This window comes from Gobio gobio (assembly GCF_949357685.1).
Source record: "Gobio gobio genome assembly, chromosome: 17".
In the NCBI taxonomy this organism is placed as follows: Eukaryota; Metazoa; Chordata; class Actinopteri; order Cypriniformes; family Gobionidae; genus Gobio; species Gobio gobio.
In genome coordinates this window covers 21,345,307-21,361,423 of record NC_137110.1, presented here as the reverse complement: position 1 = coordinate 21,361,423, position 16,117 = coordinate 21,345,307, and the positions used below count along the sequence as shown (strand labels likewise).

At 35.8% G+C, this 16,117-nt stretch overlaps 1 protein-coding gene across 1 annotated transcript in view; it reads left to right on the top strand.

The window, feature by feature from the left end:
• The window catches only part of jak1 (Janus kinase 1), a 41,094-nt gene that overhangs the window by 7,152 nt on the left and 17,825 nt on the right, over positions 1–16,117 (top strand). Inside the window, exons 2-10 of the mRNA XM_079840802.1 lie at positions 5,467–5,672; positions 7,095–7,218; positions 8,859–9,009; positions 9,347–9,510; positions 9,835–10,183; positions 10,340–10,516; positions 10,976–11,133; positions 12,147–12,261; positions 13,142–13,340. Coding sequence (XP_079696928.1) covers positions 5,474–5,672; positions 7,095–7,218; positions 8,859–9,009; positions 9,347–9,510; positions 9,835–10,183; positions 10,340–10,516; positions 10,976–11,133; positions 12,147–12,261; positions 13,142–13,340 — 1,636 coding nt within the window. The 5' untranslated portion in view covers positions 5,467–5,473. The remainder of the gene's footprint in view (positions 1–5,466; positions 5,673–7,094; positions 7,219–8,858; positions 9,010–9,346; positions 9,511–9,834; positions 10,184–10,339; positions 10,517–10,975; positions 11,134–12,146; positions 12,262–13,141; positions 13,341–16,117) is intronic.

Sequence of the window (16,117 nt, the reverse complement as noted above, 5' to 3'; positions counted from 1 at the left end):
TATAATGGCAGTGAATTGTTGTCTCCAGGGTGGGAAATTAATTTTTACCACCTTAAATGAACAAAGGTGGGAAATTAACTTTTTTGTTAAAAAACAGTGGCTGGTGGATGCCCAATTTTACCAGCCACTTATATTTTTTACCAGCCACTTTTTCTAGAACTAAAATGTATAAAAGAAAGTGCACTAGCATAGTATGGGGTGAATTCAGGTTGACTGGGACACTTTTTTTCCAAGTCATTTCAATGGCAAAAACTGTCAGAATCATTTGATTTTGTAAACTATCACACACACAGTACTCAAATATAGCCTATATCTCAAACTGGCTGTCAAAGTACAAAATGGCTACAAATTTAACATCAGAGCAAGAACAAAATGTATGCAACTTAAATGAAATGCTCAGTAGTCAGGATTAGTCTAATGCAGGTTAAACTCACAGCACACGCAGTGATGGAGCTCGCAGCATTCTGAACAGAACCGCCAGTCATGAGCTTCATGTGAACAGTGCGCTTTGCTTTCTTTTCATTTCGAATTGTTTCGTAATCGTTTAAAAGAGGACATTTCAAGCTTTCTATACACATATTTCTCATGTCTGGGAGAAGTAGCCTATACGCTGAGTTTTGGATTATTTATGAGACGCGCTCCAGTTCGTGTGCAATGCAAGTGATCGCTCCTGCGCCTTCATGTCAAGATTATTGTCTGCTACAGTCTATTTGCTTTTTATTTAATAAATACGGGGAATTGGTTGATGAAACATTGATTCAAATTAAGATACAATTTATACAAAACGAAATTCACTTTAAAGAAAGGCTTTCTACAACAAAAAAACTTAAGTGGTCAAAATCATTTCTGACCCTATGTCTTTGACATATATTACGCATTTTTGCTTTTTTAATTATCAATATATATGAAATTTAAAAATAGCGTTATAATGCTTAAACATAAATATGAAACAAAATACATTGTTTAATGGCTACAAGTAGCCTATAATAAGCTACAGTACAGATAAATGTCATGTTTGAGTGGGATTTGAGCGAAAATTGTTTTACCGGTGAGCCTACACTGTTTTAAAAGTAACTGAGCTACTGAAAAATGAAGTTAAGCGCTACTGCCCAACACTTGGCTGTATGGCAGTGCACTTAATATGACTTGGATGACTCATGGTCTTTTATTGCCTTTAATTTAAGGTTAGTTGTTCCTCTAACAAACAAATTGTTTGCATTTTCTGCCGATGCATAGGTTCGACAGTAGGGCTGGGTATTGAGACAAATTTCACAATTCAATTCGATTTTGACTCCATTCGATTTTCGATTCGTTTCGATCCAATTCAATATCGATTATTTTGGATATGTATCAGGTATAATACATGGAAAATTTTCTCAAGGAAAACATATTTCTGAACTAATGTTGTAAACTATGGGAGTCAGTTGATACTACATTAGCCTACTAATATTGAAGGTAAAAATGAACTGATTTGTAGATACAAACACTTAAATTACACAAAATTATTATTTAAAAAAAAAAATAATAATAAAGTTCTAATATTAACTTTACAATTACATAATCATAATTCCACTGCAATTCGTTTTTTTTTTAATATAAACATTTAAATGGTGTCTGTCATAAAAACTTGCCAGATTTATTCATACATATATGCATTAAATATTGAAGAACATTAAAAAAATGACAGTGAGTAGGCTATCCTATGTAATGTGGTGCATCTAATTAGCAAAATGCTCCTCTCTAGAGTTAATTTTCTAGCTGACTAACAAGTTTATGGACACTGGATATGGTTTTTCTGAGGTAGCCTAAATGTGACGTTACATGACATTGTTCACAAGCCATTTTACTTACATCTTTCTGCGGTTGAAACACTGATTGAGCTATTCTATGTGACATGATACAGATTTCGGCAAGTTGTCCTGTATCTTTTAACACACTTTCAGATGCTCATTCATGTTTATTTCGCTCTTACTGGTATTAAGGCGGAAGAGAAGATCCGTTCATGTGCACTCCGTGCTGCCGGTTCTCTTGAGCTGAGCTGTGGCAGAGCGATCTCGCGCCACAGTGCCAAAACGGTTATGTTTTTGAATTTCGTAAAAAAAAAAATAGACGTAATTTAAAATCTGAGACTTTGTTTCATATCAATAGTAATAAAGCACAAAGATTATTGTCATTTATTGGATGGGAGGCACGCTATAATGTTTATATCATTCATAACTGAAAACAGGATGACTAATCGATTCTTGGGATTTAAGAATCGATATTGTTTTGTAAAATCGAGAAATCAATATTTTTTTACCCAGCCCTATTCGATAGTAGCCTACAGATTTGCGCAAAACTTAATATTTTCTAAATGTCGATAAACTATTGCGAAATGACGCCGTTTCCATTAACCGATGTTATGTGACTAAAACTAAAACTTTCCTCTCGTGATAGTAATTCCAAAAATTATGCCACGTATGTTGGTTTGGAAGGCGATCTGGTGGAATCTAGATAATTTGCTTTATAATGTTTTAAATATGGATATTTTTCTTACACAAACTCATCGCTTCGCTTCAGAAGGCCTTTATTAACCCCCTGAGCCGTGTGGAGCAGTTATATGATGCATGGATGTACTTTAATGGACTTAAAAAAACAAAACAATTCACTGCCATTAGAAGAAGAGCCAGGACACTTTTCAAAATAACTTCCTATAAGAATGTCATATACACCTAGGATGACTTGAGGGTGAGTAAACAATGGGCTAAATTTCATTAACCCTTTAAGTTTGTGCTTTTTACAACCCTATTACCAAAATTTGTGATGTATTGAAAAATTGTTTTAAACTCTGATTTGTGAGGTTTTATGATTGTCTAATAAACATTAAATAAACAAAATTAAATGGAGATGCATAAAAAAATCCAGATTTTTATATCTATACGGAGTTGCACATTTATCCTAAGATAGTAAACCATCACTGAGTAGGGGCTTCCTGATTTGGGACCAAGTGATTGTTGATAAATTAAAAGTTCCCATATCGTTAGCCTCATAGCATAATTGCCTAAGTCATATTTCAATGTTTTTGGTAAACAAGAAAAAAAACATTTTTAGGTATTTTTTCACAGTAAAGTTAGGCAGATATCTCAATTGGGCCAACAAATGACTTAGGCAATTATGCTATGAGGCTAACGATATATTAAAATGCCCCTATATAAAAGAAAAAATAATTTATTTTTGTTTAAAAAATCGAACATCACTTTAACACATTAAGCCAATACTATGACAATGTCGAATGATTTTAATTATCATCACATGCACATGCGTATTCAGTTCTAACAACAAAAATATGGGATTTATTCTTCTAATGCGTAATAATTAAGGGGACACAAATCGTACCCTATCTTCTACCCAGGCTGTGAGGTCTTGAATGTTGAGTGGATTTGTGATCTCATTATACTAATGTTTCATAAAGCCAAAGCAATTGTCTCAGTTTGTTCAGCTTCTTGAATTCGCTAAAGCCACTTTAAAGACAAATGTGGTCATTAACTGTTTGCAATTAGATTTCTTTTTCAGCACAGTTTGTTTTTGCATTAATTCATCTCAGGAAAGTCCTTTCACATGCCTGCAGGGATCTTGGCATCTCAACACGTCTTGACCTGCAGGGTCTGAAAGGAGATCCACTGAGTCAAAACCATCTGATTCGGATGCGAGCAACGTTCATCTTACCCTCAATCATGTTCGCCGTAGGATGAGTGGTTGAATTAAATTGCTTCATGTGAGGACATTAAGTATGTTGTACTTCCGTTGATTAAGAGTAATACTATGGTTAAAGTAATAGAGTCTCCAGCTAGACTCATGGTGGACAGTATATTCAAAACATATTCAAAATTGTGGCAATGTTATGAAGGCATTACATATTTTTAGAAAATTCTAACTGCGTAATTTATACCGTAGTCTCCATTAGTGCTGGGGTCAGAAAAAACGCTTTATTTAACAGTGGAATCACTGAAGGGCATTAATGAAAAAAAAAATTCTAATGTTTAATGAAAAGTCATATGTTGTTGCTTGGTCACAGAGAGCTCAAGCTAAATGCAGTTTTTTCCCTTTCCCTATATTTGTCTCCTTTTTGTCATTACCTACCTGTGTTGATATACTGTTGCTGTTATTCACCTGTGTGTCCGTCATCATCCATTGTTGTTTGCTACCGTTGTCTTTATCTGCTGTCAGCTGTTAATCCGCTTCACTGCATTTTAGTAAAGTCCCAGGATTTGTGTTCAACACCCCCTCCAGTCTAGCTTTTATTAATTATGCTGCCTTTCAAAAATATCATTAGTACAGCGGCTTGGCTGACGGACAAGCGGCTGCTTTCAAATATTCACATGCATATTCACGCTCATACGCGGTATGTGAATGGTCAAAATGCTTGTCTTAGTGAGCCGTTAATGTAAACACAGTTATGGTTTAAGTGAATGTAAAGAGGTGGACCTAACATTGTATTAGTGCTAGTTTCCTTGCGGTGTAAATGCATTCTAATAGACCTTCCGCTGTCTATTATGTCATTAATATTAATCAAATGATCATATTGTCAAGATAAAGAGCAACATTTTCCTTTTTTTTCTTGGTTTTATATACTTTTATTCAGCAAGGACATTCAATTTATCAAAAGTGGCTCAATCCTTGCTAAAAAAAACTTGTTTCTAAAGGTTACAAAAAATGCATCTCGATTTTCACAAAAATATTAAGCATTTTCAGTTATAAAGTTATAAAGTGTAGTAGGGCTGTACAATTAATCGAATTTGTAATAGTGATTACAATTACAGGTGCCACAATTATGTAATCGTTCAATAAAATATAATCGCAATTACAAAAAAAGTCCACTTATATTATTCTGTTTACTTAAGATAACCAGTAGAAAGAAGAAAAATACATTAAGTTTTTTCCCCTCTTGTTTTTATTTTTAGTATAACATTATAATACCATGCATATTTTTACTTATATGTATATTTGACTTTTGAGGCTTAATGCTATAGAATAATCGTAATTAATAATCGCAATTACAATTTCAAGGGAATAATCGACAATTATGAGTTTTGTCATAATGTGCAGCCCTAAAGTGTAGAATCATGATTCCTGAAGGATCATGTGACTGTAAACTGCAGACAATTCAGCTTTGCGATCACAAGAATAAATAACATTTTAGAATAAATAGAAATAGTTATTTGAAATTGTAACTATATTTCATACTGTTTTTACTGTATTTTTGATCAAATAAATGCAACCTTAATGAGCATAAGATACTCCTTTCAAAAACATAAAATCGGTAATGCAACTGAATGAAATTGTATGGTTCATTCAGGTATGATGGTGTTATAAATGTAACCTTTTTTTAAATCACATGTTATTTCATTAAATTTAGATGATTTCTCATCAAGGCAGGGACCCACAGTTCATCACTAAATCTCTCTGTTACTTCTGTTTATCCTGAAGTGTCTGGATGCTAAACCTAAGAGTCATGGAGCTGGGCAGGCTACTATGTGGGAAGATGAAAAAACAGAGGAAGGCAGAGATGACCGTTCCTACTGTCATGAAAGGACTGGAGATCCACTTCTACCTGCCTGAAACGCACCAGCTTGAGTACTCCAAAGACTGCCACACTGCGGAGGACCTGTGCGTGGAGGCTGGCAAGAAATGCCGTAAGTGTTTGGATGGCCGCCTATTTAGAGCACCATCTAATGGATCTCTCAGGACATAGATTGTGATCACAATGGTCTGTTTTCTTAGCAGTGATGTCTCATTTCAGCAACTGTTTGGACAGCAATTTTTCAAAGCTACAGTACACTTTTTGTTGTGTACTTTTGTTCCTTTTCCATCAGTATCAAGTGTGCTGTAGAAAGGGAACTGGACAACCATAAAAGAGTTTTTACAGATCAAAGTCAATGGGCGTTTCATACATTCGGTTTCATATTTTGATTGTGCGATTGAGGAATGGGTTTTTTTGTATCATCAGCATTTCACAGAATACAAAAGAGGAACTTAAAGGGTTTTTACTGTTGGTATCATCATGTGATATGGCTGACGAGACATTGACCTTAGGATGAGAAGCACTGCGACTGACTTTCCCTGTCCATCCCTTTCCATCTCCTAATGGAACTGCATATCTCTCTTTTTGGCTCTTGATCAGTATTAAGCCACAAAATGGCTGCCGGGTTTAAATGTCACGTCCAGAATTTCCTGAAAATTGCGGCCAAGGACAGAAGCTGGCTTGGACAGTGAGAGAGGAAAGGGAAGTTTATATTAGACAAGAAGGCAGCTGCTGGAGAGGAACTTTAGTGGTGTTTGTTTCACAGTTTATTTTCACACCCAGTAGTTAGCCACTGGATTTTGGGTTAGGTATTCTATCCTACCCCTTTTTTAAATAACCCTTTTACCAGTTCAGCTGATAGAGCATAGAACTAGCCATGCCAATGTTGTGGGTGCCAACTCCCAGGGAACAAATGTATACATTTGAATTAAATTGCTTTGGATAAAAGTGTCTGCCAATATTTCAAAGCAAAATTAGAGTAATCATTTTCTTTTTGTTCAACTTAAACTTCAACTAGTTGCCAAGCCAAAATTTCTGATTTAGTTTAACTTGATGTACTAACTAAAACTGAAATAATATTGAAATAAATTAAAATAATAAAAACTGTGTAGACTTAAAATAAATAAGTGACAAAACACAACAAAATTACTACTTTAATGAAAATTATAAAAATCAATTCAAATCAATTATACTAAAATTAATATTTTACAATTCCTCAAGCTTTGTGATCTGACTTGTTTTCTTTAAGTTTGAAACTCATTTCAAATTAACTTTTTACTTTTTCACAGGAGAAGTACAAACTTTGACATACTTTTGTGTTATGTTCCAGTAAAAGCTTTGATAGGACTTTTCTCATAATCATTTAGCCACTAGTTCCTTTTAGGCATTATCTCAAGAGGTTATTCGCTGGTGACTAACAAGTAACAAGTGGTGTATTTCGTTTTTTGTTTTGTTTTTTTTCATCAGCCTCTCATCTTGTGAGAGAAGTTGAACATTTGAAACGGGCTCTAATTTTAAAAATGTTTTTCCCCAGACATCTCACCTTTGTGCCACAACCTGTTTGCACTGTATGAAGAGAGCCAGGATCTCTGGTATGCTCCCAATCATGTGTTCAAAATCACAGAGGAGACCAGCATCAAACTTCACTACCGTATGAGGTAAGAGACCACAAGTGAATGCTTTACACACAAATTAAAGACTGCTGTTCAAAAACCCCATTAGAGATTCCAGGGAGAACCCATGGCTCAAAAATTCTAATTCTCTTGCGAGCTTTAGGACTACAGACTGAACAGCTATTACTTTTATACTGTAGGTTCAATAATACGATTTGAAGAGGGAAAATTTCCTGGATATTTCTTGATTTGGTTTTGTGAAATGTATCATTTGATGACAGTGGTGTGTTAATATCAGCTGTTTACTTTCATTCAAATGCTAGAAATGCATATGGTCTCTTTACAGAGCCCTGTTGCACACATGTATCAAATCTGTTACAATCCTTATTTAGGACAAAACAAAAACTGCTTGGTTTTCCACTATAAAAAAATAAACAAACAAGCAAATCATCTGACAGTGTTTTTGTCCTTTCCTATTTCGAAAGACATTTCTTTGTTCAATAAAATGTGATTCTTTGCTAAGCAAAACATAGGATCCCCTGAACTTCCCCTTTTCACCAGTGAAACTAAGATAAGAACCAACTACTGTATTGAAAGCGAGCGGTGGGTACAGAATCGCTGTCTCCCCGTGTGAAGCTTACCTGTTGTGCTCACAAACAGGTTATGGTCAACCTTTGTGCACCCTCTCTTCCTCTGTGGCATAGAGCACTCTTTTCTCACTCGTGCTGTTTCCTGTTTACAATGAGCTCTCGCTCGCGTGGCAATGGGTTTGTGTATTTTTTCTGTTGATTGTTGACACATGATTTGGTGTTGCGTGTAGCATATGTTAGTATATTTACATAATGTAAGCCTTTGTCAAAATGTTTGTTTGGCATGTTTTTATAAGTTATCAGCTCCTGTCATCATGATTTTCGACTGCACGTATACACACGTGCACACATGAACACACATTCTTGAATATGTGGTTTACGGGGACTCTCCATAGGCATAATGGTTTTAATACTGTACAAACCCGATATTCTATCCCCCTACACTAACCCTACCCCTAAACCTAGCCAAAACTTTCTGCCTTAAAAATGAATTAAAGAAAAAACACTGTTTAGTGTTTTTAAGCCATTTGGTTTGAGGACACATAAACCATGTTTACGTTGTAATACCCATGTCATTATACACTTTTGTGCCCTCATAAACCACATATACCTGTACATATTTGTCTACTTGTTTTACTTAATTTCTCTTTTGATAGATATACAAGGGTATTTCTTAAACTACTATAAACTATATTGCCCGATTAATATGAAATATAATAATTTCACTTTTTTTGCTTAAGTTGACAGAATTATTCAGTTCAGTAATAATGACATTTGTCATTGTTTTCTTCACGTAACACATTTCATATTTATTTTTGTATATTGCATGATCTTCTGCTGTTGCCTCCTTGGTAAACAAATACACTAACTTTAGTTTACACTGGTTGTATTTTTGAAAAATTAAAAAAGCATTTTTATACAATACATATTCCAGTTATTCATGTAAACATGAAAGGCATTTGAACAGTAGCAAAAAGTAAATCAATATTTATTGAAAATGTTCCATATAACAAGAAGAAAAGGTTGAAATGCGTTTCCCGTAGTTCAAGAAACACTTGTCAGTTCTTTGACAACTCATTTTACTTGTTTACACAGGTTTTATTTCACAAACTGGCATGGCACCACTGATACGGAGTCTCCAGTTTGGAGACACTCACTCATTAAACAGAAAGTCATGAACTCCCAGAAGGGGCCTGAGGGGACTCCTCTACTAGATGCTGCATCTCTTGACTACCTATTTGCACAGGTGAGTTCAAGAAACACCTGAGGTATCACTAGCATGGTTTTCCATGTCAATATGACAAGGTAAACATAATGAATATTGCCTGTTTTGTGCTACAGGGGCATTGTGGCTTGATCACTATTCAAATACTCTGTCATGTGGTATCTGTTGTTATCATTTTGGTTGTTCTCTTTGAATTAATATGTATTTTTAAGTCTTTTTTTTTTTTTTAGAGTACTGCTACTTATTCAAACATCTCTGTGGCAATGTGAACACTAGTGTCTATAAGCTTGCGTGTGCGATCCTATTAATATTTTACGCTTGGCATACACTGTGCTCTTACTGTTTTGGTGTGTTTTAGGGCCAGTATGACTTCCTGAGGGGACTGGCTCCTGTGCGTGTTCCCCAGAATGAGGCAGAGCTTCATGAGATAGAGAACGAGTGTTTGGGAATGGCAGTTTTGGCTATTACCCATCACGCCAAGGGCAATGATCTGCCCTTATCAGGAGCTGGAGCTGAGACCAGGTGAATCACACAATCTTCTCTTACATCTGCAAAATGATCTACAGCGGTATTATTAAAAATGCACTTCCAAATATTAGTCTTTTATTACACGGCTCTCTGGAATACTTGATTCTGATTGGTCACACTTGATGTGTGGTCGCATTAGTGAAATTCCAGCAAAATTTTTCATGCAAAAACAGGTCTATTGTCAATAGCATAGACATGTATGAAGCCTATTGTAATGACTGGATTTTGTTCACAAAATTTCACTGAGCAATGGTAAATGTGACCACATCTTTAAAACAAGTGGTTTTATCCAGGTTTTATCCTTCTCTTTATCTGTAGCTACAAGCGCTTCATTCCGGACAGTCTAAACCGCACCATTAAGCAGCGAAACTTCCTCACGCGCATGCGCATCAACAATGTCTTCAAGAATTTTCTCAATGAGTTCAATAGCAAGACCATCCAGGACAGCAACATAACCCTCTATGACCTGAAGGTCAAGTATCTGTCCACTCTGGAAACGCTGACCCAGGGCTTGGGTCGAGAGACTATTGAGCCCAAGAGCCTAAAAGTATCAGGCGAGAGTGAGGGCTCTCCGGCCCACACACTTCCCTTAGGGGATGACGGACTGGGCTATGAGGTGCAAGTATCCGGAACCACTGGAATATCCTGGAGGAGAAAGTCTATACCGGTGAGTTTATGGTTTCAGAAAATATGTAAGCTTACAGATTTCTTATAGCTTACAAGTTTATCAGCAATTCTGGATACAACATTTTGACATAAATTATTTCAAAGGTTGTTACCAATGTGTTTTTTTTTATTTTTCTCATGAATCCTTTTTTAATAGAATCTTCTGATAGTGAAAGACAAACCCAAATCAAAAAAGAACAAGGCCGACAACAAACAGAAGAATGACAAAAAGAAAGAAACCGGATGGACAATTTTCTCCGACTTTTACGAAATCACCCACATTGTCATTAAGGAGTCGTGTGTAACCATTTACAGACAAGACAATAAAACCATGGTAATTTTGTCATTTCAATGAGATTTTGATAAGACAAACGTCTGCAACACTGTGTCCTAACCAGGTGCAATTCAGTTCCAGCACAAGCAGTTCTATCTATTCATGCTGGATATTATACAGTCAAAGCAAACCAGAAACATATTTGATATTAAATGTAATGTTATGTTATGTGGATTCTGATTTTGGACCAGTAAGATTTAACAATGGACAGTGCTTCCCAGCATTGCAATGTTTAGTAGAAAGTTAATCAAAATATATTTTGATTGTGGCAAGTTTGGACAAGAACTATGCACCTGGTCAGGAAATGGTATAATTCTTCCATACACCTCATGAAAAGCTGATGATCCATATTCGTATGATCCATAAATGAACAGGATTGACTTCAAAATTCACGTGAATAGAAACAGGAACAGATATAGCTCTTATTCAAAAAATGTATTCCTCTTCTTTCCTTTGCAGGAGTTGGATCTGTTTTATCGTGATGCAGCCCTGTCCTTTGCTGCACTGGTGGACGGTTACTTCAGATTGACCGTAGATGCCCATCATTACCTGTGCACTGAAGTCGCACCCTCATCAGTTGTCCAGAATTTAGAAAATGGCTGTCATGGGCCTATCTGGTATGATAAAAACATTTTTGATGCCATTGAAATTTCATAATTCTTGTCACCTTTTTTAACATCACAAAAAAACAAGTAAAACAGTGCTAAAATAAGTGCAAAGAAACTAATTACAAACATATAGGATAACAAACTACAATAGAACAAAGACTAAACTAATAGACCTACCTGAAAAACTTCAAGCACTAGAAATAAGAAATACTAAATAAATTGTATGAAGTAATCAAATGGGTAAATAAACCCTGCATAGTCTTCACTGTGTAATTTAAATATAAATTTATTCTTATTAAAGTTACAAAAGTGATTCAGTCAATATCAGTGAGAGATTTTCTCTCTTTTGTTGTTTGATTAATGACACAGACGACAGCAGGTATCCAAAATCTCTGCCGGTTGACAAATTTTGAACGGTATATTGGCCACCCCTTAGTATTCTTTAGTTGTAGATGCCCAAATATATCTCTACTTTTTAAATTTATTTTTTAAAGAAATTAAAGGGTTAATTCATCCAAAAATGAAATTTACGTCATTAATTACTCATGTCGTTCCAAACCCGACAACGACCAGTTTCAAGGCCCAGAAAGGTTGTAAAGACATTTATAAAGTAGTCCATGTGACCACAGTGGTTCAACCTTAATGTTATGAAGCAACGAGAATACTTTGTGCGCAAAAAACAGACAAAAATAACGACTTTATTCAACAATCTCTTCTCTTTCTTGTCACCCCCCTTTGCAATTAATGTAAGCACCACAGCGCATGCATGTGGTGCTCAGCCAATAGTGAGCCGCCATAGAACTCCGAAGCTTTGCACTGTGTGAATAGGCCAACAACGTAAATGGCGTAAGAGGGAAGAGAAGACATTGTTAAATAAAGTCATTATTTTTGTGATAAAAATCCAGCTTCAAATTAATTAAATTACATTAAACATAAATAAATTACTGTATTTTTGATATGGTGAGCATAAGAGACTTTGAAAAACATTAAAATATCTTTCCAACCCCAAACTTTTAAAACAGCACAGAGTATGCCATTCATAAACTCCGTCTGGAGGGAAATGAAGAAGGAACCTATGTCCTGCGCTGGAGCTGCACAGATTATAACTACATCATCATGACTGTTGTCTGCATTGAGGTACAAATACATGCATACACACACCAAACACAAAAGTCTAGTTTGATTTGTACAGTTGAGAACCATTTTTCTAAGCTATAGGAACTGTAAACCTTTGTCGTTTTGCCTGTACAGGACATGTCTAAAATTGCCCAGATTAAGAAGATCTGGTTCTTCTTGTACACCTTCCCAGATCACGACAAATACTTTTGTGTGTTCATATGATATATCTTGCATTGATTCCCTTTCAAGTATTGCAGCACACAGTTTTGGCAGAAAGTTTGGAATCTTGCTTTAGTGTCTGTATCTTTTAGTACAGATTTGGACCAGATAAGACCATGACAATGCATTCATTTTCAGATCATTTTCTTTGGCAGTTATTTTTCAATGAGAGAGCTGTACAAGTAGCTGGAGCAGAACCACAATCCACATTGGGGCTGTTACACATACTGGATCAGAGACTGATGAACTGTTTCCTTGCATTGTTTTTCTGTGTTAACTCCCTTGTTCAATATGCTATTCAAATAGAATTGAGTTGAATGTACCTGAATTGATCAAAAGAAAGTGTGCGCTTGTTACATGCATATATGCAGAACTGAATGTCGTAACAAATAATGGAAGTGAATGTACACATAGTGCCGTGCTCAGTTTCCTGTACATTTAAATGTTATCAGCATTATGTACAATATAGCTAGTCACATTCAGAAACCCAACTCCTCCCTGCCAAACAAGAAAAAATGTTTCTTATCTTACACGGGATCAGTTTACGGCCACCTAACATTTGCTTAACAAATCCTCTTGCCTTCACCATTCTTCTTCTCATGCATGATTTATCTGGTCTTTTATTTATTTTGTGGTTAATCATACCCCCCCCTCCCTATTTCTCCTCTCTTTCTTTCAGATGGACCTGTGTGAGTCCAGGCCTGTTCCCCAGTATAAGAACTTCCAAATTGAAACAAGCCCTCAGGGCTACAGACTGTTTGGGACCGAGACATTCCGGCCCGCTCTAAAGGAGCTTCTGGAGCACCTGCAGGGCCAAAACCTGCGCACAGAGAACCTGCGCTTCCAGCTGCGCCGCTGCTGCCCACCACAACCCAGAGGTACCAACACTCGTTCTGCTCAATCAGTCACATGATAGAAGACCTTCTATGCATTATCATTGAACAACACAGATAATCCATCCGTATGTCACTGTATCCTAATCATCCATCTATCCATCCATCCATTCGAAGTAAACATTCAAATCTATCTGTTCATCTATCCAAATTAAACACTTTTCAAGCATTGATTCGACTGTCCGTCCATCCATCCATCCATCAATCCCAATTAAAGGCTTTGTCTGTCCATCCATCAGTCAGTCCATTTTAGTTTTTAGGGGGAAATTATGTAAAGATTCCTGATATCATATCATATGTTCTGTCGGTGAAGCTAAACTGGAAAATATGACCTGTGTTTTACTTTAATTTAAAAGAGATTTAATACACAGATATCTGGATAATATGGGATTTCCACTAGAAAAGCCCCTGGAATTCTCTCTGTGAATGGTCCTGTCTTAAACTGAAACTGAAATCAGAAGTCTTTGCTTTGTCCAGTATGCTGAAAGTTGCTACCCGAATTGTCAGGATTTTCCATTTCAATGTGTAATGTGCACTGCTGCCCGCTGAATGCATCTCAGTGTTTTCTTTCATGGGGATTTGTTGAATCCTTGGGTAGTTATTAGGATGTGAAAAAATGTGGGTTTGAGGTGTGAAGTTGCGCTGTTGAAATCTGCTGTTGACATGTTTACTAGCCTTTTTTCGTCACCCATAATTGTTGCCTGTAGCATCTGTTGAAATGCCAGTTAATACCAACAACCTCAATTTTTTATTAACATGTTAATTTTCAGGATGACAAGTCTGACTAGTTTTCAATAAATATACAGGTGATATATTAGGCATATAAAATGTAAAGTTAATATGTTAATAAGAGTAAATAGAAAGAAGGATAAAATTAGTTGGATCAGGAGTCAGTCAACTAGTTGATCATAAACTTTAAAGCTTCAGGGCTCTCAAGTGTCATGCATTGAGCGTGACAGTCACTCATTTCGGTCTTATGTCACACACTCCCGCCACACATTGTATTTCTCACGCAGAAAACTATTTATCATATATTTAATATGCAGCAGCGCCCAAAATGTATCTGGCCGCGCCACTCTATCTATGGAACCGGGCAGGATTGGAATCAAGCGCATCTCCCCTGGAGTTCGAGCCTGCCAGTTATCAGCCAATCAAAAAAAAAGAAAGAGGCTACACAATAGCCAATCAGAGAATAGCACTATTGTATCTGGGTAAGATTTAACGCAACAACCAGTGAAAAAAAAAAAAAAAAAGCAAATCCTGGAATTGTTCACCATAATCCTCATTTAAAACCACTGGAGCTCCAAGCATCACTTTGAGCACAGAATAAGTCATGATCTCCTGTTAATGTTACAACAAATTCACAACTTGTTTGACACAAACAATGACAACTGTTAGAGAATGTTTCCCAGATAATCAGCATCAGTTTTTCTCATCTTTCCAACATTTCTTATTTGTATATTCAAAAATATGTAAAACAATCTCATAACATTTTTCAGTGTAAATTATTTCATTTGATTGGTAACTGCCCTATAGTGTCTTATTCTAATTTAATTTATAGATCAAATTTAAAAATATAAAATGAAAGCTGAAGCATAGCCTATATTTAACAAGATTGTGGAAAAAATGCCCTTTATAAAAGGTAAAAATATCACAAATATGCAGATTTAAATATGTCAAAGCTGATTGAACAATGGTGAGAATATTGCTTCAGAATAAATTATATTTACAACACAAACAAAAAAAACAAAACAAAAATTCTGGACAAGCAAATGTTTTACTCGGACAAGTGAATGACAGATTTATTTGTCTGAAGGACAGCATGTAAACAGGCTTAATGTCGAGCCCTTAGTTCTAATTCAGAAGGAAAGGAAATAAAAGGAAAGACACGCACACACTAAGAAATGCTGAATTAAATGTTTATTAAATGTCATTTTTCAGATCAGAACCCCGTACCCACCCAAACCCCCGCCGCTGTTGCCAAAATCTCACTCTGAACTCAGTTCAAAACTTGAGAGCCCTGAGACTTCATTTGGTCCTATAACAGAAAATGGCTTGCCTTTGGGCAAGTACGAAAATGAATAAAGCTTAGATTTTCATCTGTGCTTCATACAAACTAAGTATGGCTATAGAAGACTGACTGTAGTGTGTTAGTATGATATACAAATCTTATGGTCTACTTTTATGGTGCTTTTGGAGTTTGAACGTTCTTCAGAATATTTCTTTTGGTGTTTCACGGAAGGAAGAATGTTTTGAAACGATATGAGGATGAGTAACGAGAGTAATCCTGTTTAATTATAGAACCATCTCTTATTGTTTTTGCTTTAACTAGCATATTATATTTGCTGTTTGCTAGAATGGTACATAATATTATAGGAAATTAATTAATGGAACTTTTACACTATCTTCTATTATACCGCTCTATCTTCTTCAAACACATGATTTAGGTAGAAAATAATGATGTGCTAACTTAGCATATGTGACGTAGGGTCAACACATAAGTAAACCAATAAGTTAGGTTTTAATTTTCACAACATGAGTACACAATGATTTATGCCTCTTCAGTTTCAATGAATTTAGACCTAAGTGAGGGATATTGAGAGGATGAGTAAGTTCACAGATCAAATGATCAGTCCTGTGAGTTGATGTGTAACATTGTGTAAAACCCTCTACGTCACACGTCTGCTCAAGCGCAATAAAAGTTTCACTATTTGGAATGTATTTTGAACTGCACAAACCAGACTGCTGAAAATGACATCTGC